This window comes from Bufo bufo, chromosome 1 (genome assembly GCF_905171765.1).
Source record: "Bufo bufo chromosome 1, aBufBuf1.1, whole genome shotgun sequence".
Lineage (NCBI taxonomy): Eukaryota > Metazoa > Chordata > Amphibia > Anura > Bufonidae > Bufo > Bufo bufo.
In genome coordinates, this window is record NC_053389.1 from 425,198,773 (window position 1) to 425,225,271 (window position 26,499).

Sequence of the window (26,499 nt, forward strand, 5' to 3'; positions counted from 1 at the left end):
TTTACCACAATAGCTTAGGTAAACCTGCATCAATACCTTCTTATGTTTTTTGGACTTGCATCTTTTTGTGAGAATGCCAACTCCCCTCTTTTTTCATGTCAGCATATCAGCAGACACGGATAATATAAAAGAGCCAATGTCTTTTCTTCCATAGGCAGATTACAGATGGTCATAATCTACAACCCGCATCTGATTTACTTCAGAATTTTAGGCTATGTTAAGAGCATCTATTAGACCGAAGATTCCATTGTTTATGACCGAAAGAATAGCGCTGTGCCTGTGGGGTCCATTAGTCACTGCTGATGTGCCTTAAAGGAGCTGTTGCTTTGTGGACTTTTTGTACAGACCCCACAGTGTGGCTAGACCCACAATGGTAATCATACTTATCTGACCCCTGCCATCGGGTTCCAGATCCATCGCTGCCCCCCCCAGGTCAAACATCATGTTTGATGCCAGGTCATGTCAGTAGGTCACTGCTTTGCCCAGTCTTTAGCTGCAGAGCTCACGTGACCCAGCTTCAAACCAGATGTTGACCCACAGAGCCAGGGGACCAGCAATGCAGTCGGAACCCAATGGATGAAATCAGGTAAGTATGACTACCATCACAGGTCTGCTGCGTTCTGTAGAAAAAATCCACAAAGGTTTACCACCCCTTTAAGTATATATTTTTTATTAAAAAAAATGCATAGACAGCAGTCTGGTGGGGCAAAAGGTTTAACCCCTGTGGATGTTGGGAGTTTAAATTTGACGCTGGCTCAGCAGTCACCCACCATAGCCGACGGATGACTACTGTGATATACAGCTCATTTCCTTGGGCAATGCCTGTGATCAAAGATAATGGATAATGGTAATCACTGATACATAACCCCTTAAATGCTGCAATCAGTAGTGACTGAACCCTCATCACTCCCCCGCGGCAAAATCGCAGGGTGCCAATCTGTTGTCATGGCAGCCTTGGGTTTTGTGAAGGATCCCAGGCAAGCCATTGTAGTCTATTTATGAGCAGACGGAAGACGCCACAAAGTATTTTTTGTATAAGTGATCAAACAATCGCATGTTCAAGTCCCCTAAGGGGACTAAATCTAAGTATAGTATAGGTATTTTATCATTGATGGTGTAAAATATCAAAGTGACATTTTTTGGTCACCTTGCTACCTGAATAGAATAAGAAATTATCAATCAGTCGTATGAACTGTAAAATTGTAGCAATAAACCTACAGCTTGCACCACAAAAAACATGCCTTATGCAGCCCTGTAGATGGAAATATAAAAGAAGTTATGGGTGTTAGAATATGGTAATGCGAAATGATTTCTTCAATGTTTATTTTATTTATGTATTTTGTAAGAAAACTATCTATATATGGTATTGTTATTATCGTACTGACCTGCATAATAAAGGTAATAAGTCATTTTTACCACACAGTGAACATGGTAAAAATAAAACCCAGTAAAAACAGGGCCTAAATACATAATATGATAGATTAAATTGTGCCATTAAAAAGACAACTTGCCCCTGTCATATAGCTATGTGAATGGAAAAGCTAAAAGGTTTATGGCTCTTGGAAGGAAGGAAGAAATAAACTAAAAGTATTAATGGTGCGAAGAAGTTAAAGATTTAATCTTTCACATACATAGTATGAATTTTAATTAGTCAGTGGTCTTATATATTACATTCTATGCGCTTTATGAGTGATATATCAGTCATAGGCACATGGTGTGTATATGGAGTAGGCTCGGATACCCACTCTGTAATACAGGTGCCACCTGCCGGGATTGGGAAAAAAAACTCCAATTCTCATCATTTAACCTCTGAGATGCTGCGACCACAGCATCTGAGCTGTTATGCCTCATGCACATGACTGTGTCTGTTTTACAGTCCACAAACAATGTATTCCGTCCATGTTGCATCCGCATTTTTGCCGACCCATTGACTTTAATGGGTCCATGGTCCGCATTTTGCGGACAAGTATAGGATGTGTTCTATGTTTTTGCAGAAAGCACACAAATTATCCATCAGTTCCATCAAACCAGAAGACTACATAAATCTTAATATCTCAGTCCTCCACTGACTGAGGGTTGTATGTACCTCTTAAATCTTTTTGGCACTGTACAGAGATTTGTTACCAAAGATCTGCCACAATCTTTTGAGCAAAAGTACATTCTAATCAGTGTGCGTAGAATATTGTCAGATTTTCAGGAACAGAAATCTCCAAGCAGTGCCAGTGGGCAGTCACTTCACCATTGTGATACTCTCATGATAAATCAGAATAGGATTTTGAATGACCGTACCTTTCTATGTTTCAGTATTTTCACCAAATGAAATGCCTTCCTTGACAGTCTAGGCAGTCAGCCCTAAAGGATACATGCATACATCTGCGTCCATGTACTCTGTGTGAAATACAGTATATACTGTGATTTGATTAGTAAATGTGTAGAAACAAGATGTGAAGTATTGGTAATACTGTGTATATATACAGAGTAGCATGTAATGGCGGAGCTTCCTATTGAAGCAAAGAGCAGTGTGTTTTTCAGCATACACATTTCATAATCATCTCTCGTATGGTACAAATAATTGGTATTTCAGCATTCTGGTCAGAGCAAGTGTTTTATCACTAGGGCAGCTTTTAGTTTTCTGTAGGCTGTAGCACCATCCAGTGGAGAGACTTAGTATTGCACATATGACATGAATGTATTTTGTTATATTCCAATACTTGATAATTTTTACTTTTATATTTTCAGATAATACCAGATGCTCTCCATTGTCTTTGACTGAAACGTAAGCATAAATTATATACATACAAATCTATATATATATATATATATATATATATATATATATATATACACTCACCTAAAGAATTATTAGGAACACCATACTAATACGGTGTTGGACCCCCTTTTACCTTCAGAACTGCCTTAATTCTACGTGGCATTGATTCAACAAGGTGCTGATAGCATTCTTTAGAAATGTTGTCCCATATTGATAGGATAGCATCTTGCAGTTGATGGAGATTTGAGGGATGCACATCCAGGGCACGAAGCTCCCATTCCATCACATCCCAAAGATGCTCTATTGGGTTGAGATCTGGTGACTGGGGGGGCCATTTTAGTACAGTGAACTCATTGTCATGTTCAAGAAACCAATTTGAAATGATTCAAGCTTTGTGACATGGTGCATTATCCTGCTGGAAGTAGCCATCAGAGGATGGATACATGTTCTCATTCTGTTTACGCCAAATTCGGACTCTACCATTTGAATGTCTCAACAGAAAGCGAGACTCATCAGACCAGGCAACATTTTTCCAGTCTTCAACAGTCCAATTTTGGTGAGCTTGTGCAAATTGTAGCCTCTTTTTCCTATTTGTAGTGGAGAGGAGTGGTACCCGGTGGGGTCTTCTGCTGTTGTAGCCCATCCGCCTCAAGGTTGTGCGTGTTGTGGCTTCACAAATGCTTTGCTGCATACCTCGGTTGTAACGAGTGGTTATTTTAAGTCAACGTTGCTCTTCTATCAGCTTGAATCAGTTGGCCCATTCTCCTCTGACCTCTAGCATCCACAAGGCATTTTTGCCCACAGGACTGCCGCATACTGGATGTTTTTCCCTTTTCACACCATTCTTTGTAAACCCTAGAAATGGTTGTGCGTGAAAATCCCAGTAACTGAGCAGATTGTGAAATACTCAGACCGGCCCGTCTGGCACCAACAACCATGCCACGCTCAAAATTGCTTAAATCACCTTTCTTTCCCATTCTGACATTCAGTTTGGAGTTCAGGATATTGTCTTGACCAGGACCACCCCCCTAAATGCATTGAAGCAACTGCCATGTGATTGGTTGACTAGATAATTGCATTAATGAGAAATAGAACAGGTGTTCCTAATAATTCTTTAGGTGAGTGTGTGTGTATATATATATATATATATATATATATAATTTTTTAATTTTATTTTTTCTTCATTTTATTTTTTCGTTTTGATGGGGAACTCATAGTTTAATGGTATGCCACTGGTTAGGAGGCAGATACACCTTTCCAAGCCCATTGATAAATTAGTAGGCAATACAATTGTAGTAATACCATAAGGTTTTTTGTTGTATTGTACATGGACAATGCTTTCTACCGCCACCTTGTGGAACTTAAGTACGGTATATCTCCTACCTGTTTATATGATGGGATGTGCTATTGTCAAACAATTTGTAGTCCATATAAAAGATATGATCAAGAACAAACAAGCACGTTTTTGTTCATTGTGCACTCGCTAGACCATGGGTGCAATCGCTTGGGTGACTGTTGCCTCATGTGACTTCTTGATTTGATCATCTTAAAGTAGTATTCTGGCCTTTTAATTCAGACATTGCATATACGTGCTCATGATAGCAAAGTAAATCTCCTATATGCTTAATGACATCATATTCTTCAAGATTTGCATAGAATTTGCCCCATCTGCGCAAAGTCAGCCTTCTCAATATACTGTATTGAAACTATGGATTTAAGTCTGATAACTCAATAAAGAAAGACACCATTTTGTTGTACCTCATGGTCGTAAGTGGTGATTCTGTGCTCACTTGGATATATCACTATGTGATTGCTGTGCATAGTAGGATTTGGAATGTGGTGAGGCTCCGCAGCAAACACTCTAAGATTATTATGTGTGTGGATATTGCTTTATTGGAGTGGATCATATTCTTTAGGCACATCTGTGTTCAAGAACCTTAAAAGCATAGCTGATGCCTGAGGAATGATGGGAAAGCTAGGAATTTTTGACACTGAAAATCACTTACCTGTGTTATTTTACAGCAGCTCTGCATTTGAGAAGAGAACTTTTGAGCAAGGACTTACTGTTGAGCTGTGTGGGACTGCAGGTATGAATCTGTTTGTTACTATGCACTTCCCCTTTATTGAGTTGTGTTACAGTATTTTAGCAAATTGTTATATGAATAGAATTACCACTGCAGGACAGCCTAGTGAATTTCCGTGTGGTGGTCTTAAAGGGGTTGTGCACTGCAATAATATTGATGACCTATCCTTAGGATAGGTCATCAATATCAGATTGGCGGTGCAGTGTAATTACAACTGCTCATTCCATTAAAGTGAATGGGACAAGAAGTTGTAATTATACTTCACTGCTGATACTGTACAAGTTAGGTTGCAGTTAAAAACTGAACATGAAACCGTACTCTCACGAGCTTGACGGTCTCTTCAAACACTGACCGGTGGGGCTGCTGGGAGTCAGATTGATAACCTACTCTGAGGGCACATCATCTGTATCATTACAGCGCACAACCACTTTAAACTGAAAACATACAATAAGTCTTAAAAGTCTGATCTTAAACCACAAGGATTTATTCAGACTGTTTCATAGAGAATAAGGCAGAGCTCAACATTAGGTGATACACCAAAAACCAACAATTAGCACAATTACGTGCTTACCTGGTGGTGTTAAGCAAGCCACAACTACTGTAGAGGGGTATAGTAAGGGCTTCAGAAATGGAAGAGTGGGTCAGCTGCAGGGTCCACATGATCCTCGTCACTGGATGAAACCAGATGTATAAACAGTGAAGCCAACTAAAAAGATCACTGGAACCCGCTCTTGATCGAATAATAGCGGTCTTCATTCAAGTGATGATTAAAAGACATAAAACACGTTTTGATGTCCTGCCCCTTCCTCAGTTACAAAGCATGTACTGATTGTCCTTTGTAACTGATGAAGGGACAGCACCCTGAAACGCGTTTTATATCTCAACTTTTAATCATCACTTCAATAAAAAACGCTTTTATTTGATCAAGCACAGGTTCCAGTGAACTGTTTAGGTGCCTTTACTATTTATTCAGAATGTTGTCAGGTTTTCAGTAGAGCGATGCTTAGAGCCCTTTTGTTCTGGAAGTGTTTGAGATCGGGCTACACTGGTCTAATCTTCTTGCTAGTGATGAGCGAATTTCAATCGAAAATGATTCAATCTCCCTGAAAAGCTGTCAATGACATTCTGGTGTCTTTGAAAAGATTTGGCTTTAATTTTAATTCTACAGAATCAGTTCTCTCATCTCTACGTCTTACATATATCTTGGATTTGGAAGAAGATCCTGTTATCTGGAAGACCCAACTAAGCTTTACAATTCCTTCTTTTTTTTCAGTGAGGTGTGTCCCGACATAGTCTGCCATTGTTAGCACTGATTTGGGCAACTTCAAAGTTTGTATAGTCAACCTCCAACTGGTAACACCCTGAAGTCAGTTTATTCATAGGAATAACAGAGGAACAACACAGCATGGAGTGCTAAATACATATGAGAGTGCTAGAATTGTTATTTCATGCAGAATGAAGCAGATCGGGATAGGTGGTCTTTCCCTTCTATCTTTATGATTAAGCATGCTCAGTATGTATTGCATATACTATATAGACTGTTAACAATGCTAACATTTATCTTTTTTCCCCCCAAAGGACTAACCCCACCCACTACTCCCCCATACAAGCCTGCAGAAGAAGACCTGTACAAACCAGAGATAAGTCCGGAATCAGTAAATAAAGGTCCAATCATGAAAGAACCCGCTGAAGAACCTCTGTCTGTAAATAGGAAGCTTTCAAAGAAGCAGCCAGAGAGGACTGAACTATTTGCACATCTGAGTCGAACAGAGTCCCTTGCAGCAAACTCTCTGTCCCTGGGAATTAAAAGGCCATTTTCCCGGTCTTTTGGAGACCATGATTATTGCCAGGTTAATAAATCCGAAACTCTGGTCCAGAGAAAAGTACTGAAGTCTCTAGATATCCCAAGATATAGTGAAAAGAAAAAGAAGCAGCCATTACCTCAAGTACCACAGAGAAAAATCACTAAAGGGTCTTTAACCCAAGACAGTAAAGTGTTAAAAGACCATGAGATTCGAGCAAGTCTCACCAAGCATTTTGGGTTTCCAGATAATACTCTTAAAGAAGAAGAGGATGATGTTACATGTATTAACCCTGAGTATGACTCTGTTTTTGAGGACAGTGACAGTGACTGCAGCTCTGCTGATGAGGTCTGCCTGTCAAATATTAGAACAAAGTCGTGTTCTAGAAGGAGTCCCCAACCCAAGCTACAGAGCTATCGTCCGAGTCAGACTTCTGCTAGAATCATAAGCTTGTCTGACAGCAAGAGGACAAACAGGTACACTTATACTAACCGACTTATCTAATGATGTGGAACCATCCCAACTTTCCCCACAATGGCAGAAATCAGGGGACACTATGCACTTGATCCTCTGTTCCTTTTTTATACTTTAAGTGTTACTTAGGTGGTCTCTGTACTTTCAACAAACTTTGAATAAAACAGTAGTGGAGGTGACTATAAGAAACTTTGTATTATATTTTATAACTGTTCCTCCCACCTTGCCCACTTCTTAATGAACATTCTTCGATAAGTCAATCCTAGGAGACAGGTCTGACTGGTAGCTCACTGAAGGAACAGATTAGGAGGGGCCTTTCAGGCTTGAAAGTTAGGATACTATTATAAACAGATGGTGTTCCTTTGTTTTTGGACAATGCTAGTAAAGGCGTTAGAAAAGCAAGGCATATTTTTAAAGAATATGGTCTGTTCTCTGGAATGAGATAAACTGGGTAAAATCTGCCCTATTCACACTTGGATATAGATATACATGGGTGAAATACCTTGGTCCCTGAGATATAAGGGATTGTATGGATCTGAACGTGGCTCAGATTCATGTACAAATATTGGATAGCTTCCCAATAGAATTATGATAGTAAAAAAAAATATTTTGCCACTGTGGCTACATGTTCTAATAGCCCAGTATCATCAGGTACCTGATAAGATTTATAATTCTTTGGATTCTATAATCTTGGAAGTCATCTGGAAGGGGAAGCATGCACGATTCAGTTTTAAGAAGCTAAACGTACCCATGCACATGAGTCTAAATTTGATCAAAATGGACCATTTCAAACAAAATGATCATTCATCGGGTGAAATTTTACAATGGATGATCATTTTAGCCGACCCATGACAGACAATCATTGTCTGAAGAGGCATCGAAAGATTTTTCGTTCAGCGAAAGATCCTCTATGGACAAAGGATCGTTCTTTTGGAAGAACATCCCCAGAAAGATCTTTCATCTGTCGCCCAGTTTCACGGAGTGTCTATGGGCAGTAAAACGTGTATGGCCGTGTCTGAGAAATAATCGTCCACCAGATGATTGTTCAACCATCAACCAACTTCTGTCTAATATGTATGGCCCCCTTTAGGGTGAGTAAAGATGAAGGCACCATGGATGTACTGCAGTTTAATTACTTTTCTTCCTCTTAGGTCACTTAATTAATGAATATAGGTAATCAAAGAGACACATACAGTAAAGGGTAAAATCAGTGAATCTGTAATAGCATGGTATAATGTGTATATGGTTTTGAAGGCTGGGATATTTCAAGGAAGCAATGTGCCCACTTTGTGAAAAATATGGGAAAAAAGTAAAAATGGTATTGGGAATAAGGGTTTTTAAAATTCCCTTTCGTATGGAGAAAATTTACACAGTGGGGGAAGGGGATAAATAACACTATCAGGTATAGAAGCATGGGAATATACATTATATAATATAGAATAAACATATAACAAAATATTCCAGCTCACCGCTCCACTCCATAGTCGTGCAAGGAACCCCGGGCAAGGGAAACAATTGTAGAAAAAAGAAAAAAAGATCCAGCACGCAAACTATGGATAAAATCCAGTTTCTTTATTGTAGTCTTTTTAAAATTCCATAGGCTGACCGAAGTATGTTGCGGTCTACGCGTTTCGACAATCTGTCTTATTCATGACTATGGAATTTTAAAAAGACTACAATAAAGAAACTGGATTTTATCCATAGTTCGTGTGCTGGATCTTTTTTCCTTTTTTATATAATATAGTATATTATATAAAGGAAGATTACAGAGGCTCTACTGACAACAAAACACGGGTTGGTGCTCTCTCCAATATGGCAGTACCTATTTCCAAAGTATTGGGTATATTATAAAAATTCGCAAAATGGAGGGCACTCAAATGGCTGGGTATATATATGGAGTCGGATTGCAGATATAGTATACAACCTGTTGTTTATTAATTACATATAAAATTCATCATATAAGATTGCACCACTTAGTCTATCGATAGTAGTGGTGTGGTGGTTGCAAGATGAGATGGATATACAGTATAATTATCCTTATATATCTTGACAACTGGACAAACACGCTATATATATAAAATAAGCATACATTAAAAGGAAAAGGCCTACTTATGCAGGTGATCAGTCTGCATGTAGGTCCTATATGCACTATAAGGTGGTCTGTATAAAATGCGGACCTACATCAGCACAAATTTTATCTGACTCTATTTTATACAGACCACCTTATAGTGCATATAGGACCTACATGCAGACTGATCACCTGCATAAGTAGGCCTTTTCCTTTTAATGTATGCTTATTTTATATATATAGCGTGTTTGTCCAGTTGTCAAGATATATAAGGATAATTATACTGTATATCCATCTCATCTTGCAACCACCACACCACTACTATCGATAGACTGAGTGGTGCAATCTTATATGATGAATTTTATATGTAATTAATAAACAACAGGTTGTATACCATATCTGCAATCCGACTATATATATATACCCAGCCATTTGAGTGCCCTCCATTTTGCGAATTTTTATAATATAGTATATTATATGCCAAAGTGTCTGTTTAAAGGGGTTGTCTAATATTGCCATTACTAAGGCGAGATGAGACTAAACCCTGATGACCAGCTGTACGGAAAACAGCCTTGAGCATCGGCAATGGATGTACTGTAGTGTGTTGAGAAGCGCAACCTCATGGCAATGAAAGGTATAAAAGAATTCTAAATGAAAAAAAGGATCCGCTTACGTTCTGCCCATAGAAGACTATGGAGTGGTGAAGAGGAAGGATGAAGTGCAGAAATACACAAAATACACAGACATGTTGGCTATAGAATACTTGAGAGAGTAGGGGTGAGCTGCTAGAGGGAGAAAGGAGCATATTCCTAATATATATTATAAAGTTTATTCCTGTTTATTCACCTATACTGTTGATTATTGCAAAGTTTGTTGAAAGCATATTGACCATTTAAGTCTACTTTTTCCTTGGGTATATTGAGATATTTAGTGAAAGTAGCAGATTAAATAAATGCTAGGTGGCATCAGCTTTCTTTCTCTAACAATGCTTAGTTTGCAATAACCTTTTGGTCGGCCATATTTTATGTTCAACAGTGCCGATACTTGGGCTGGATGCCTAGTATCTGGTCACAGTAGATGAGATGGCCCAGGGGTTTTCTGCAATAGCAGGAGTTAGTACTTTAAATTATTCATTTCTGTGACATTTATTTTTTGCATAATCCACTTTATAGCTTCTCTGTGGGTGACAATAGGAAATGAATGTATGAATATATATACATATAAATATTACCAATTTTGATTTATGTTTCTTGTATCTGTTCTTAAGCAGATATGAAAGCAATGAGCAGAGACAGACTGGAAACTTGAGCCAGAGGCAAATCCAAGGGCGGAGGCAAAAGGCAATTGTGAGTAGTGAAGCATTCTGTACATTCTGCTTTAACTCAGCCCTCACCTCAATGCGGCAAAGCAAGGCAAAAAAAACGTGCTTTTTAATCATCGTATGGGATCCTAAAATAGTCCATTTCTACCAGCCTAAAAGCTCAGCCTGTGAAGTACGCCTGCATTAAATGCATGGCCTCTGACTACTCATAGTTGCTTGTCTACTGTGGAAGGCATACGATTCCCTTGTGTTAGACCAATGCTGGTAACTTGTATGCTGCAAATGCTTTTACATTGCAAAGGTGTTGTATACAGGGTCAGGCTGTAACAAAGGCCTTGGGGATATGATCTACTAGGTAAGCAAGAGAAATGCTCTGGAGGTCAGTGAACCTTCCTGACACAGCAGCTTTCCAGAAAAGTTCTCTATACATCAGTTGACCCAGCAGCAACGAGGCCAGCTGTAAAATTGCATGTGTGTATGTGTGTGTGTGTATATATATATATATATATATATATATATATATATATATATATATATACACTGCTCAAAAAAATAAAGGGAACACTTAAACAACACAATGTAACTCCAGGTCAATCACACTTCTGTGAAATCAAACTGTCCACTTAGGAAGCAACACTGAGTGACAATCAATTTCACATGCTGTTGTGCAAATGGGATAGACAACAGGTGGAAATTATAGGCAATTAGCAAGACACCCCCAATAAAGGAGTGGTTCTGCAGGTGGTAACCACAGACCACTTCTCAGTTCCTATGCTTCCTGGCTGATGTTTTGGTCACTTTTGAATGCTGGCTGTGCTTTCACTCTAGTGGTAGCATGAGACGGAGTCTACAACCCACACAAGTGGCTCAGGTAGTGCAGCTTATCCAGGATGGCACATCAATGCGAGCTGTGGCAAGAAGGTTTGCTGTGTCTGTCAGCGTAGTGTCCAGAGCATGGAGGCGCTACCATGAGACAGGCCAGTACATCAGGAGACGTGGAGGAGGCCGTAGGAGGGCAACAACCCAGCAGCAGGACCGCTACCTCTGCCTTTGTGCAAGGAGGAACAGGAGGAGCACTGCCAGAGTCCTGCAAAATGACCTCCAACAGGCCACAAATGTGCATGTGTCTGCTCAAACGGTCAGCATGTGCTCAAACAGACTCCATGAGGGTGATATGAGGGCCCGACGTCCACATGTGGGGGTTGTGCTTACAGCCCAACACCGTGCAGGACGTTTGGCATTTGCCAGAGAACACCAAGATTGGCAAATTCGCCACTGGCGCCCTGTGCTCTTCACAGATGAAAGCAGGTTCACACTGAGCACATGTGACAGACGTGACAGAGTCTTGAGACGCCGTGGAGAACGTTCTGCTGCCTGCAACATCCTCCAGCATGACCGGTTTGGCATTGGGTCAGTAATGGTGTGGGGTGGCATTTCTTTGGAGGGCCGCACAGCCCTCCATGTGCTCGCCAGAGGTAGCCTGACTGCCATTAGGTACCGAGATGAGATCCTCAGACCCCTTGTGAGACCATATGCTGGTGCGGTTGGCCCTGGGTTCCTCCTAATGCAAGACAGTGCTAGACCTCATGTGGCTGGAGTGTGTCAGCAGTTCCTGCAAGACGAAGGCATTGATGCTATGGACTGGCCCGCCCGTTCCCCAGACCTGAATCCAATTGAGCACATCTGGGACATCATGTCTCGCTCTATCCACCAACGTCACGTTGCACCACAGACTGTCCAGGAGTTGGCAGATGCTTTAGTCCAGGTCTGGGAGGAGATCCCTCAGGAGACCATCTGCCACCTCATCAGGAGCATGCACAGGCGTTGTAGGGAGGTCATACAGGCACGTGGAGGCCACACACACTACTGAGCCTCATTTTGACTTGTTTTAAGGACATTGCATCAAAGTTGGATCAGCCTGTAATGTGTTTTTCCACTTTAATTTTGAGTGTGACTCCAAATCCAGACGGCCACATTATTCTGCGTATGGGCTGGTCACATCGAGAGCTGCTTTTTTCATAGTTCCCTCATTTTTTATTTTATATGCAATGAGAGAATAAAGAACAATCACCACCAAAGATGTACATGGCCTTTAGGCCGCTAAAACTCAAATTCCGAAAGCCCAGCAAGCCTTCCTTGTCAGGAAAATATATGTCAGCTCTGCATCCCCTCCATGTCTTGTTTCCCCTGTCATATACCCCTTCAAGGCCAAGTGCACAAATTCCTTTATATATCAGCCTTTTCTCCATTAAGTGCTCAGTGAACTGAAGGCTGTTCACGAAATTGGTGCCGGCCAAAGGCAAGTGTCATCGAAGATGAGGGGAAAATTGAACATGCCTTATATTCTCCCATCCCCGTTCTGATAATTTCCTATTTATAGTGCATGTGTCAGCACTGTTACGTCTTCCTTTGAGTTCAGCCTGTGTTAATTTTTTTCCATATATGTCACTAGTTCCTGGTCATCTACATATCTAACAAGTATTCACTCAACTGAAGACACTGCTACTTACTGTATATTACGAAAAATAGATATAACCAGAAGTTTGTACTACTTATTTACTATGAAGTGCTAGTAGACAACCATTCTCCCTTAAACCACCCTCTAAAAAAAAGTTTCATCTGTCCACTTACACAACCTGCTGTATGTACAGATTGGCTCTCTGCCTCAGAAAGAGAACATCCAAAATTTAACTTGAAGGGGTTATCCCATGATTAATGTAAAAAATGAAAATTGTAGATCATATAGTGCATAAAAATCTCTTTCTAACAAAGCTAGAACCATCTGTGTACTACACATGGATCCAGAGATCTCCCCATTCATTGCTCTGCTAGATTTATATCAAGCTGACAGCTCAAGGGGAGTGTCTTTTCTGCTGCAGCTCAGGGGGTGTGTCCATGCTCTGCCTATCACAGCTCAGGAGGCGTGCCTCAGCTCTCCCTATCACAGCTCTGGAAGTACTGTAGTTGTAGGATGAAACTGAGCATGTGCGGCCATCTCAGTGAGCAGGATAAAGAAATAAGAGAAAAAAAAACAGCAGGTGGCGCTATACAGATACATTTTATTAAATAACTCAGTGGCTATGCAAAATTTTTAATTACATGCAATTACAAAAGAATTCGCATCCAGGTGCTGGTTTTAAAACTAGAATATTTTTCGTGGGACAACCCCTTGTGTGAGGCTAAAAAGTGGATCTATACCAAAAAAGAAATTGTTTCTATAGAACGGTACATTTTTAATGCAATATTGAGCCAATTACTTTCCTCATTACTGATGTAGTATTACGGTACGTCCTCCCCATAGTCAGATATCTGTAGGTTGCAGATTTTGTGATTACTCCTTTGTGGAATAAAATGCAGAGTTCTTACCTAAGAGCCAACAGGCTGCACTGCTGCCTGGGTTTAAATGGACCGCAATGTCTTTCAAAATTACACCGCTACCAGCCAAATTTATTGGAAATTCAATAAAGGAAGAGTGGTGCAAACGCTTCACATTTTTAATGCGTGTTACATAATTCAGCAGGTTTAAATAGGATTTGTCATTTTGATTTTGGGAAGCGCCGACCAGCTGATCATATTAAATACATAATATATACATAATATATGTTGTACTTGGGTACGAGATGCTTCTACATGTCTGATGATTGGATATAGCAGTGCAGGAAACAATTGCACATTTAGGTACTAGTAACCGGTATAAAGAGTGGCCCCCTTGAATGTATGGTCTCACATGCAGATTATATTGATATACTTTGTAATGCTTGGCTATATTGTTTAGACTTTTGTAATGGTGCCCAAATAACACATTGAACCTTATGCTATAGGGAGCTCCTGCTCCATACAGTATTAGAACAAAGTTTTATGCGAATCGACTTCAGATGTTTCATCCGAAGTTGATTTGCTCATCCCTAGTTATCGATGCTGTAAAAATGACTTCAGGGGATGTACTACAGACAGGCAGTCTAAAGATGCAAATAAAATTAATACAACGGCTCAGGCTTGATGATGAATGTAGTGCTTGGCTATATAATTTGTCTAACTTTATACCACCTATTGGTTGGCTTACACTGTGGCAGAATTTAGTGTTAAAATAATGGTGTACCTTTTATGACGTTGTACAGTATTTTTATTTTGAAGGCCTTTCCCTAGGGATAGGCCATCAATATCTGATCGAGAGGGATCCAACCCCTCACACTCCCACCGGTGTGACTCCAGCATCAAAACTACACTGCTGTGTCCATACTTCAGTGGGAGCAGCGCGGCAGTAACCAGCTCCGTCCACTACACAAGAGAAAGAGCCGTGATGTTCTGTTGTGTTGGAGCTGCTCCAGAACAGCTGATAACAGGGGTGCAAGGCGTTGTACCCCCACCAATCTGATATTGATGACATCAAAATAGTAGACAACCCCATTAAGCCAAGCGACTTTCCTGCTAAGTTATGGGGGTCATGACTTAGCAGCAAAGTCGTTGGCTTAATGGGGTTGTCTAGTGGAGGCATGGTGCAATGGCTTATTCATTTTTGCTCGCTTCTTACATAAATATCTCATGCTTGTAAACTGCACCATAAATGTGTCAAACTTTAGTGCAAATTATACCACAATTCAAGCGCAGCCACAATAGTAAATGAGGGCTGATGTCTGTAAAATTATTAAAAGATAGACAATAATAGAAGGTGAATCACCAGGGGTTTAAGGATATTTACTTCTCCCAAGTTACATTTGTAGCTTACATTTGTTCTTCTGCAGTTTGCTGTGAAGATCTTCCCTGGAACCTCTCTTAAGGTTATATTAGAGAGTTGCATCATCAGCGCTTTGTACAATACACAGTTGTCGTCGCATGCTTCATGGATGAGGGTGATTCAGATGATCTAGCAGCTCAGCAGCAGATCCCTTCACTCACCATTACCAGAACATAGGTTACATAATAATTGGAGCCTGTATTCCACTAATGCCACTGAGCCGGCATTCACAGGAACTTTCGCTCCGCTCTGAACTGCTGCTCTCTAGCATAATGTTTAGTGGCTGCCTTGTTACACTCATACAACTGACATTGTGACTTGGATTGTCCTCTGTGTTACAGGATGAAGGGCGCCTCATCTGCATCAGAAACCTTTCCAACAGCATTAGTGCTAATGAGCTGAAGAGGAGGTTTGAAGTCTTTGGAGAGATCACTGAATGTCTCGTCCTTAGCAGAAACAGGTACAAGCCAAGTCTAGTAACTGTGTGTAGAGGAACAGTCCTCACACCACCATACATATCATTTTAGTAAAGTCTTGAAGTTTTTCCTTCCTGTTTTGTATTGCAGGGGAGATAAATACGGTTTAATCACATATCGTTGTCATGAGGACGCTGTGTTGTCCCTAAAGAAGGGCACTTCCCTGAGAAAAAGGAATGAGCCTGCATTTCATATGAGCAGTGGAGGTCTCAGGCACTTTTTTTGGACCAAATACACTGATCTAGGTAAATTTATTGGCCATGTCTGTGAGAAACCTATGTTATGTCCTGAATTTTCTTCCTTCCTCAAATTGTGGAACTAGCACACATATTGAGAACCATAAAATCAACTTAATTTGATGCGTCATCAGGAAATAGCCTTCTATATTAAAGAGGACCTGTCACCACTCCTGACAGGTCTGTTATGGTAACTACTTGCATTCCCCATATAATGATAATTTTAGAGAATCTTTTATTATAACACTATGTTGTGCCATTCCTGTATTATTCCTACTGGTAGTTTATGAATTAATTGCTTGTGGCCGTCATTAAATATCCATCTGGGTGTTACCAGTTGGGGGAGTGCCCTACCTAGCTTGCCACTGTCCAAACAGTGCTGCCAGTGGAAGGCTGTGCAAGGACACTCCCCCAACTGGTAACACCCAGTTGGACATTTATTGTAGACTGCTGGCATTTGATTCATAAGGAGAAGCAATAATAGACGAATGGCACAACATAGAGTTATATGAAAAGATGTTCCAGAACTGTTATTACAAGTGGGATGCAAGTAGTTACTAAAACAGGCATCTGGAGAGGTGACAGATCATTGCAGTTTTGATTCCACTTAGCTTAAAGGGGTTGTCCGGGTTCAGAGCTGAACCTGGACATACCCCCATTTTCACCCAGACAGGACCACTGATATTAGCATCAGAGCATTTCTGTCACGGATGAATTTTCTGATAGCTGGAACTTATAAATAAACGACCGACTGGCTTGATCCCAAACTAAGGAGCATATAGGCTAGCCCTTTAACCACCTCCGGACCGCTGTACGCACAGACGCGTCCTGGAGGTGGTTGATCCATTCCTCCTGGACGCGCCGGCGCGTCCTCTCGCGAGACGCGAGATTTCCTGTGAACGCGCGCACACAGGCGCGCGCGCTCACAGGAACGGAAGGTAAGAGAGTTGATCTCCAGCCTGCCAGCGGCGATCGTTCGCTGGCAGGCTGGAGATGTGTTTTTTTTAACCCCTAACAGGTATATTAGACGCTGTTTTGATAACAGCGTCTAATATACCTGCTACCTGGTCCTCTGGTGGTCCCATTTGTTTGGATCGACCACCAGAGGACACAGGTAGCTCAGTAAAGTCCCACCAAGCACCACTACACTACACTACACCCCCCCCCCGTCACTTATTAACCCCTTATTAGCCCCTGATCACCCCTAATCACCCCTGATCACCCCATATAGACTCCCTGATCACCCCCCTGTCATTGATTACCCCCCCTGTCATTGATCAACCCCCTGTAAAGCTCCATTCAGATGTCCGCATGATTTTTACGGATCCACTGATAGATGGATCGGATCCGCAAAACGCATCCGGACGTCTGAATGAAGCCTTACAGGGGCATGATCAATGACTGTGGTTATCACCCCATATAGACTCCCTGATCACCCCCCTGTCATTGATCACCCCCCTGTCATTGATTACCCCCCTGTAAAGCTCCATTCAGACGTCCGCATGATTTTTACGGATCCACTGATAGATGGATCGGATCCGCAAAACGCATCCGGACGTCTGAATGAAGCCTTACAGGGGCATGATCAATGACTGTGGTGATCACCCCATATAGACTCCCTGATCACCCCCCTGTAAAGCTCCATTCAGATGTCCGCATGATTTTTACGGATCCACTGATAGATGGATCGGATCCGCAAAACGCATCCGGACGTCTGAATGAAGCCTTACAGGGGCATGATCAATGACTGTGGTTATCACCCCATATAGACTCCCTGATCACCCCCCTGTCATTGATTACCCCCCTGTCATTGATCACCCCCCTGTAAAGCTCCATTCAGACGTCCGCATGATTTTTACGGATCCACTGATGGATGGATCGGATCCGCAAAACGCATCCGGACGTCTGAATGAAGCCTTACACGGGCGTGATAAATGACTGTGGTTATCACCCCATATAGACTCCCTGATCACCCCCCTGTCATTGATCACCACCCCTGTCATTGATCACCACCCCTGTCATTGATCACCCCCCTGTCATTGATCACCCCCCTGTCATTGATCACCCCCCTGTCATTGATCACCCCCCCTGTCATTGATCACCCCCCTGTCATTGATCACCCCCCCTGTCATTGATCACCCCCCTGTCATTGATCACCCCCCTGTTATTGATCAACCCCCTGTCATTGATCAACCCCCCTGTCATTGATCACCCCCCTGTCATTGATCACCCCCCTGTAAGGCTCCATTCAGACATTTTTTTGGCCCAAGTTAGCGGAATTATTTATTTTTTTTCTTACAAGTCTCATATTCCACTAACTTGTAAGAAAAAAATAAAATCTCACATGAACTCACCATACCCCTCACGGAATCCAAATGCGTAAAATTTTTTAGACATTTATATTCCAGACTTCTTCTCACGCTTTAGGGCCCCTAGAATGCCAGGGCAGTATAAATACCCCACATGTGACCCCATTTCGGAAAGAAGACACCCCCAGGTATTCCGTGAGGGGCATATTGAGTCCATGAAAGATTGAAATTTTTGTCCCAAGTTAGCGGAACGGGAGACTTTGTGAGAAAAAAATAAAAAATATCAATTTCCGCTAACTTGTGCCAAAAAAAAAAAATTTCTATGAACTCGCCATGCCCCTCATTGAATACCTTGGGGTGTCTTCTTTCCAAAATGGGGTCACATGTGGGGTATTTATACTGCCCTGGCATTCTAGGGGCCCCAAAGCGTGAGAAGAAGTCTGGTATCCAAATGTCTCAAAATGCCCTCCTAAAAGGAATTTGGGCCCCTTTGCGCATCTAGGCTGCAAAAAAGTGTCACACATCTGGTATCGCCGTACTCAGGAGAAGTTGGGGAATGTGTTTTGGGGTGTCTTTTTACATATACCCATGCTGGGTGAGATAAATATCTTGGTCAAATGCCAACTTTGTATAAAAAAATGGGAAAAGTTGTCTTTTGCCAAGATATTTCTCTCACCCAGCATGGGTATATGTAAAAAGACACCCCAAAACACATTCCCCAACTTCTCCCGAGTACGGAGATACCAGATGTGTGACACTTTTTTGCAGCCTAGGTGGGCAAAGGGGCCCATATTCCAAAGAGCACCTTTCGGATTTCACTGGTCATTTACCTACTTACCACACATTAGGGCCCCTGGAAAATGCCAGGGCAGTATAAACTACCCCACAAGTGACCCCATTTTGGAAAGAAGACACCCCAAGGTATTCCGTGAGGGGCATGGCGAGTTCCTAGAATTTTTTATTTTTTGTCACAAGTTAGTGGAAAATGATGATTTTTTTTTTTTTTTTTTTTCATACAAAGTCTCATATTCCACTAACTTGTGACAAAAAATAAAAACTTCCATGAACTTACTATGCCCATCAGCGAATACCTTGGGGTCTATTCTTTCCAAAATGGGGTCACTTGTGGGGTAGGTATAATGCCCTGGTATTTTTAGGGGCCCAAATGTGTGGTAAGGAGTTTGAAATCAAATTCTGTAAAAAATGACCAGTGAAATCCGAAAGGTGCTCTTTGGAATATGGGCCCCTTTGCCCACCTAGGCTGCAAAAAAGTGTCACACATCTGGTATCTCCGTACTCAGGAGAAGGTGGGGAATGTGTTTTGGGGTGTCATTTTACATATACCCATGCTGGGTGAGATAAATATCTTGGTCAAATGCCAACTTTGTATAAAAAAATGGGAAAAGTTGTCTTTTGCCAAGATATTTCTCTCACCCAGCATGGGTATATGTAAAAAGACACCCCAAAACACATTCCCCAACTTCTCCTGAGTACGGAGATACCACATGTGTGGCACTTTTTTGCAGCCTAGGTGGGCAAAGGGGCCCATATTCCAAAGAGCACCTTTTGGATTTCACTGGTCATTTACCTACTTACCACACATTAGGGCCCCTGGAAAATGCCAGGGCAGTATAACTACCCCACAAGTGACCCCATTTTGGAAAGAAGACACCCCAAGGTATTCCGTGAGGGGCATGGCGAGTTCCTAGAATTTTTTATTTTTTGTCACAAGTTAGTGGAAAATGATGATTTTTTTTATATATTTTTTTTTTCATACAAAGTCTCATATTCCACTAACTTGTGACAAAAAATAAAAACTTCCATGAACTCACTATGCCCATCAGCGAATACCTTGGGGTCTCTTCTTTCCAAAATGGGGTCACTTGTGGGGTAGTTATACTGCCCTGGCATTCTAGGGGCCCAAATGTGTGGTAAGGAGTTTGAAATCAAATTCTGTAAAAAATGACGAGTGAAATCCGAAAGGTGCTCTTTGGAATATGGGCCCCTTTGCCCACCTAGGCTGCAAAAAAGTGTCACACATCTGGTATCTCCGTATTCAGGAGAAGTTGGGGAATGTGTTTTGGGGTGTCTTTTTACATATACCCATGCTGGGTGAGAGAAATATCTTGGCAAAAGACAACTTTTCCCATTTTTTATACAAAGTTGGCATTTGACCAAGATATTTATCTCACCCAGCATGGGTATATGTAAAATGACACCCCAAAACACATTCCCCAACTTCTACTGAATACGGAGATACCAGATGTGTGACACTTTTTTGCAGCCTAGGAGGGCAAAGGGGCCCACATTCCAAAGAGCACCTTTCGGATTTCACTGGTCAGTTTTTACAGAATTGATTTCAAACTCCTTACCACACATTTGGGCCCCTAGAATGCCAGGGCAGTATAACTACCCCACAAGTGACCCCATTTTGGAAAGAAGAGACCCCAAGGTATTTCGTGATGGGCATAGTGAGTTCATGGAAGTTTTTATTTTTTGTCACAAGTTAGTGGAATATGAGACTTTGTAAGAAAAAAAAAATTAAAAAAAAAATCATCATTTTCCGCTAACTTGTGACAAAAAATAAAAAGTTCTATGAACTCACTATCCCCATCAGCGAATACCTTAGGGTGTGTACTTTCCGAAATGGGGTCATTTGTGGGGTGTTTGTACTGTCTGGGCATTGTAGAACCTCAGGAAACATGACAGGTGCTCAGAAAGTCAGAGCTGCTTCAAAAAGCGGAAATTCACATTTTTGTACCATAGTTTGTAAACGCTATAACTTTTACCCAAACCATTTTTTTTTTACCCAAACATTTTTTTTTTATCAAAGACATGTAGAACAATAAATTTAGAGCAAAATTTATATATGGATGTCATTTTTTTGCAAAATTTTACAACTGAAAGTGAAAAATGTCATTTTTTTGCAAAAAAATCGTTAAATTTCGATTAATAACAAAAAAAGTAAAAATGTCAGCAGCAATGAAATACCACCAAATGAAAGCTCTATTAGTGAGAAGAAAAGGAGGTAAAATTCATTTGGGTGGTAAGTTGCATGACCGAGCAATAAATGGTGAAAGTAGTGTAGGTCAGAAGTGTAAAAAGTGGCCTGGTCTTTCAGGGTGTTTAAGCACTGGGGGCTGAGGTGGTTAAAACCCTAAGAGCTCTCCCTGACTGCTATGCACATGCAAGGGTCTCAATAGTAGACGATTGCATGCCCACGTACCTAAGACTGTGTGACACCTGAAAACCCTATAATAGTGAGGGGACACGACCACCGGCTCCCTGCACTTAATACGGACGGAGTCAGGGTCACCTAGAATCAAGCCAGCAAGGAAACACAATAAAGGAAAAGACTTATCTGAGCAAACAGCAGCAGCAGCCTCCAGCAGTGAACACTTCATCCAGGAAGTAGTATAAACCGCAAAGTGAGGCAGTATGGGAGGGAATATAAAGGAAGACGATTAGTCTAAATTAGTGACACCTGGCAGAAGGAAAGGAGATGACAAAGTGAAACCAAAACAAAGAATGTCATACAAGAGGTAGAGAAGAATGTCTGTCAGACCTTCTCACAGAACTGGCGGTGACAATTTCATGTTCCAATGCTCTCCCTTTCCCTAGAAGGAGGCTTCCGCCCACCGTTTTATAGGCTAGAGCAGCGCTAAAGCCCGCCCAGTAGTGCCAGTGAAGTCACTGGGCGGAAGCCTCTACCTAGCAGTCCCTATGGAGAGCCCTGTATGTCACTGGATCTACAAAAAATGCCTTTGCCCTGCGAAGTTGAGCGCAGGGCAAAGGAGAGCATTGGAGCATTAAATATTAGGGGGGGTGCCTGGGTGAAAATGTCCGGACAACCCCTTTAATAGACAAGCATTTACTGTTCTGTTTCTGTAGAGATCACTTTTCAGCAGTCATCTCATTGTCATCACTGGTAGGATTACAATCACAGATAAAACCACTGCATAGATAACACACGATCTACCATTTACAACAGGTGATGTCACAGCTTATCCACCTCCTTCCTGCACAGTGACCACTGCACAAGTCATAGATCATGCCTAAAAAAACCTCTCCCATAGAAGTCAATAAGTCATCACCTGTCTACAGATTCCAGTGGTCCATGTGGCTGCTATTTAAGTGCTGTTAAAAACAGCTCAGGCAAGATGACCGCCCCCATAATCATGTTCCGTAAACAGATTTAAAAAATCTATGATCAGAAAATAACAATAGAAAAAATCCTATTTATTAGTATCTGGTTTTATTTACTAAAATAAATATATTGGTATCTGATATTCGTTTTACCAACACTGAAACAAAGTATTGGGACAGGAGATTGTTCTGCTGGAGCGCCCAGAAGATTGTCTCGAGGCAAGTCTAGATTCAGATTTAAACAAGAATGTGTCAATTCGCTGGTAGCAAGGAGAAAAAAAATAAAAATAAAATACATTTAGTAAGCTTCAGAACAGCGTAAATAAAGTCCTTTTTTACATGAAAGGAATTGATTTTACACATTTGACTGCTGTAACTTTTTTCTTCCTTGTTTGATCATCAGATTCAAATGCAGTGGAGCCATCGTCGGCTGGAATGATGAGCAAGTACGAATCGATGGATTTTGACAGCTTGCTGCAAGAGGCACAGAGAAGTCTGCATCGATGACAGCCTTATTTTGGAGGAGTACCTCAATACCTCAGTCAAGGCACTTCCAACATGTTTACGTTTTCGAAACAAAGTGAAATACAGATACAAAAAGACTTTATCCTTTTGAATTGATGTTTACATTGAACAAAGCTGCTTCTGTATGTGATCTTCCCATGGTGTTGCTGTCTCACTGCCGCATTTGAGTATCCTTGCATTTTTCGGGTGCATCTGTAGACATAACATCCTTTGCCCTCCCCTCGTGATTGCAGCTGTGTTCTCCAAAACATTTTTGTCTGTAGTGTGTAAAATGAACCACCACAAAGTCTTTTGTGAATAGTCTGTATTACAAAACTACTTTTAATAGAAAGAAATATATATTCTTTAAAAAAAAAATTAATGTATTTATGGTTCACATGTACTGTATTTCATATTGTCGTTTGCTTCATTTTGAACTATGCACTCTAGTGAGGTGTTTGCAAAAGATGCGATTTAATCCTTGTACATTAAGAATCCTAACTGGGCACGAACTGTACAGGTGGACAATCCGGGGGGGGAAGGCGTTGAAAACGTACATGACCTTGAAGATAAAATCAAGTCAATGTGTCATGTTCTAGTAATATTGGATCTCACCGTCTGGAGACCCTCTGGTCCTTGTTGGTTTTTCCTCCTGCCTTTCCCACAGTTTTCTTTCTAGAATTGTAACCTCTCCTTTTATATTAGTTCAAATCCAGTCGGAAACTCGCACAAAAAAAAATGATCTGACGTTCACATTCCTTTCTCAGAGTTGATGTTGAAGATGAGAACGTTTGTGCAGCAGGTATCAGTCCACCAGGCCCATAAAGAAAATACAGTTTCTAGATCTGATCACCTTGGCATATGGTCCAGCAAATCGGAACGACTAACTTGCAGGCAGGATTTAATTTTGCATTTCAGGTGTCCCATAAATCCAGTATTCACCATCTAGGGTTGTATGTAAGTGCCCTGTATCCTGAAGTACCATATGTTCAGTGGATAATGTTTCCTGTTACATGCTTTCCCAAAGATTACCAATGAGATTAGCCTCCTTCACACCTTATGGTATGCATTGATTTCACGATATCATGATGTGACTGACAGCAATATACAGCTGGAATAATGCCCGCCATATCCTGACCCAGACAGCAATGTTTCTTGGTTAACATTTTAGCTTAGTATATAAAAGCCATTCTTTTTAGTGACTTGGAAGCGTTGTAAATAGCATCATCTACACTTGGGAACTGGGACTGCTGAAGCCGCTTTATATATGTTTACCAGGGTAGCTTAGAATGTAGGATTAAGCCATTATGTGTAGTTTAGGAAACATAGCCTTATATAGTTACCGGTAGATACCGCCGGTCTTATTTTTTTATGTTTTGCCAAAGTTTCCAGCAGCTCCCGCAAACCCCAGGATTGAACATACCTCTTCGGCAAACACCTTATTGTAGATCTGCCTTTCTCTGTCATAGTATTCCCATACAACAATGATGTTTACATGTGATTGCTATATAGTTTACTGTAGGATACAATATAAATATCTATATATAAAGAAATATATATGAATATGATGTTGCCCTTAGGGTGAATCGTTACGTTTTGTGCTGTGCTGATAGATTTGAGAACAGTGTATGGAATAGTCTCTGAATAGACGTCTACAGTTTACACAAAGCACATGTTGCATTGGGGATTCAGTTGCGTAAGGATTAAAAATGGCAGTGGCAGGTGGGCGACTCCTTGGAGCTTATGCGTGGCCAGTGAATCTCCTGCTTCTAATGTCCTAGTAGTGCTTCCTTTTGCTGACCGACTTTGTCTGGCTCTCATTCTGACAGTGGACATGATGGCAGAAGCTTTCATGAATATTGAGTCATAACTTGGTGTTTTGAGGGATTTAACTATTAAGAATTTATTTCCATGAGGCCTTTTTAGATATTGTTTAGCAAGCTTCTTGTCCAGCAATTATGCAAAGCATACACGCACAGGTAGTCTTATAGCGGGTCCACCACTAGTATCTACATTGATAGACCATGTTCAATTTTCGTTGTTTATTACATGGTGTGCACTTAACACCTATGAATGTATTTCATGGTAGCTTGTGGCCTGTGATAACGGTGACAAGGATATCGTTTGTGACTGTTGTATTATAAAAATTCTTTCATTTATGGGATGTGCTTATAGTCCGTTCAGTTAGGTTATACAGTTTATTTCCAGATGGCTTGTCCTTTTTTGAATTGGGTTGGGCTTGTACTTTGTATGTTTTAAACAAAGGTTGATGCTAAAGCGTTATTTCCATCTGGACATTTTTGACATATGCACAAGATATCCCGTGAATGTCCAATAGGTGTAGGTCCTATCTCGAGAACGGCATCTGCTAGATGGGGTCTCATTCTTGAGATATGTGTGGGTCCCACCTCTGAGACCTGCACCTGTTGGACATTTATTGCAAATGTCAAGATGGGAATAAGTATGCTAACTATGTTCTCTTGAAAAATTCTAGAACTGAAGGCTAAATGCCAAACTCAGTGAGTAGAAACTGTCTCTGAAAGCATCAGATTTGGGGGTGAGGTGGCACTGCTGGGCCTTCTATCTGCGAAAAGCAGTAGCCTGCTTAATTGCCCAACCACTCCATCAACCACCATAGTGTTCAGATAATATCCTTTGGAAATTAAAGGGGTTTTCCAGGATTTTACTACTGATGACCTGTCCTCAGGATCCATAGGTCATCAGTATCTGGTCGATGGGGGACCCCCACCGATCAGATGTTTGAGAAGGCACCAGAGCTCCAGGCCTTTTCGCAGCTTACCAAGCACAGCGCCCTACATTGTATAGCAGCTGTGCTTGGTATCATGCTCAGCCCCATTCACTTCAAGGATCATTGGGACCCAACAGTATTTCCATTAAGTATGTTATTAACCTTCGCAATGTTAGTTCTAGAAATTTGGGAATCCTTCAAGATAATTGAAGATCACAAATGATAAGGGGCAAAGTATTAAATATATGTCCGGACTGACATAATGGGTAACATTTTAGTTGAACTACAAATGAAATACTGATAGGCTAGGTAAAAAAATACATTGACAACATTGGTTTGTTTAAATATAGAAAATAAAGTATGTTCCAGTATCTGATAAAAGTAAAACCAAACAGACTTTATTGATACAACTCCATAAAATCCATCATAAGCATCATTGGTCACCGCTTACACATTTCAATAACTTTGAAACGCGTAAGCAGTCACCAGCGGTGTCTATGAAGGATTTAATGGTGTTCCATTCATAAAGCCTGGATTGTTTTTTCTTTCATTGAATAGTGAAGTGTACTTCTATTTGAACTGCTGCTTATAGCCTTACATGTCTGTGCATCCGCCATCACCGAGATGAGTTGACTGTATACCTTTGTATATGTTAAGTACTTACACTACTACATACATATGTATGTAAAGACTTGCCTAATGTATTATAGGTGTTCTCTGACTATGATGCTATTCTCAGAATCCATAATGGACTGTTATTTTAGGATAATGTTGTCAACATCTCGCCCTGTATGATAGCATCTGGGGAAGCCATAACCATGTGAG

General features: G+C 41.0%; 1 protein-coding gene across 3 annotated transcripts in view; it reads left to right on the forward strand.

Moving 5' to 3' along the window:
* Nucleotides 1–26,021, forward strand: part of PPARGC1B (PPARG coactivator 1 beta) — a 97,895-nt gene extending 71,874 nt beyond the window's left edge. Inside the window, exons 6-12 of one of the 3 annotated variants that reach the window (XM_040406547.1) lie at nt 2,740–2,776; nt 4,793–4,857; nt 6,433–7,132; nt 10,466–10,544; nt 15,596–15,714; nt 15,821–15,975; nt 22,825–26,021. In XM_040406547.1, coding sequence (XP_040262481.1) covers nt 2,740–2,776; nt 4,793–4,857; nt 6,433–7,132; nt 10,466–10,544; nt 15,596–15,714; nt 15,821–15,975; nt 22,825–22,928 — 1,259 coding nt within the window. In that variant the 3' untranslated portion in view covers nt 22,929–26,021. The remainder of the gene's footprint in view (nt 1–2,739; nt 2,777–4,792; nt 4,858–6,432; nt 7,133–10,465; nt 10,545–15,595; nt 15,715–15,820; nt 15,976–22,824) is intronic. The other 2 variants (XM_040406549.1, XM_040406548.1) reach the window with 2 other exon arrangements.
* The last annotated feature ends 478 nt before the right edge of the window (nt 26,022–26,499 follow it).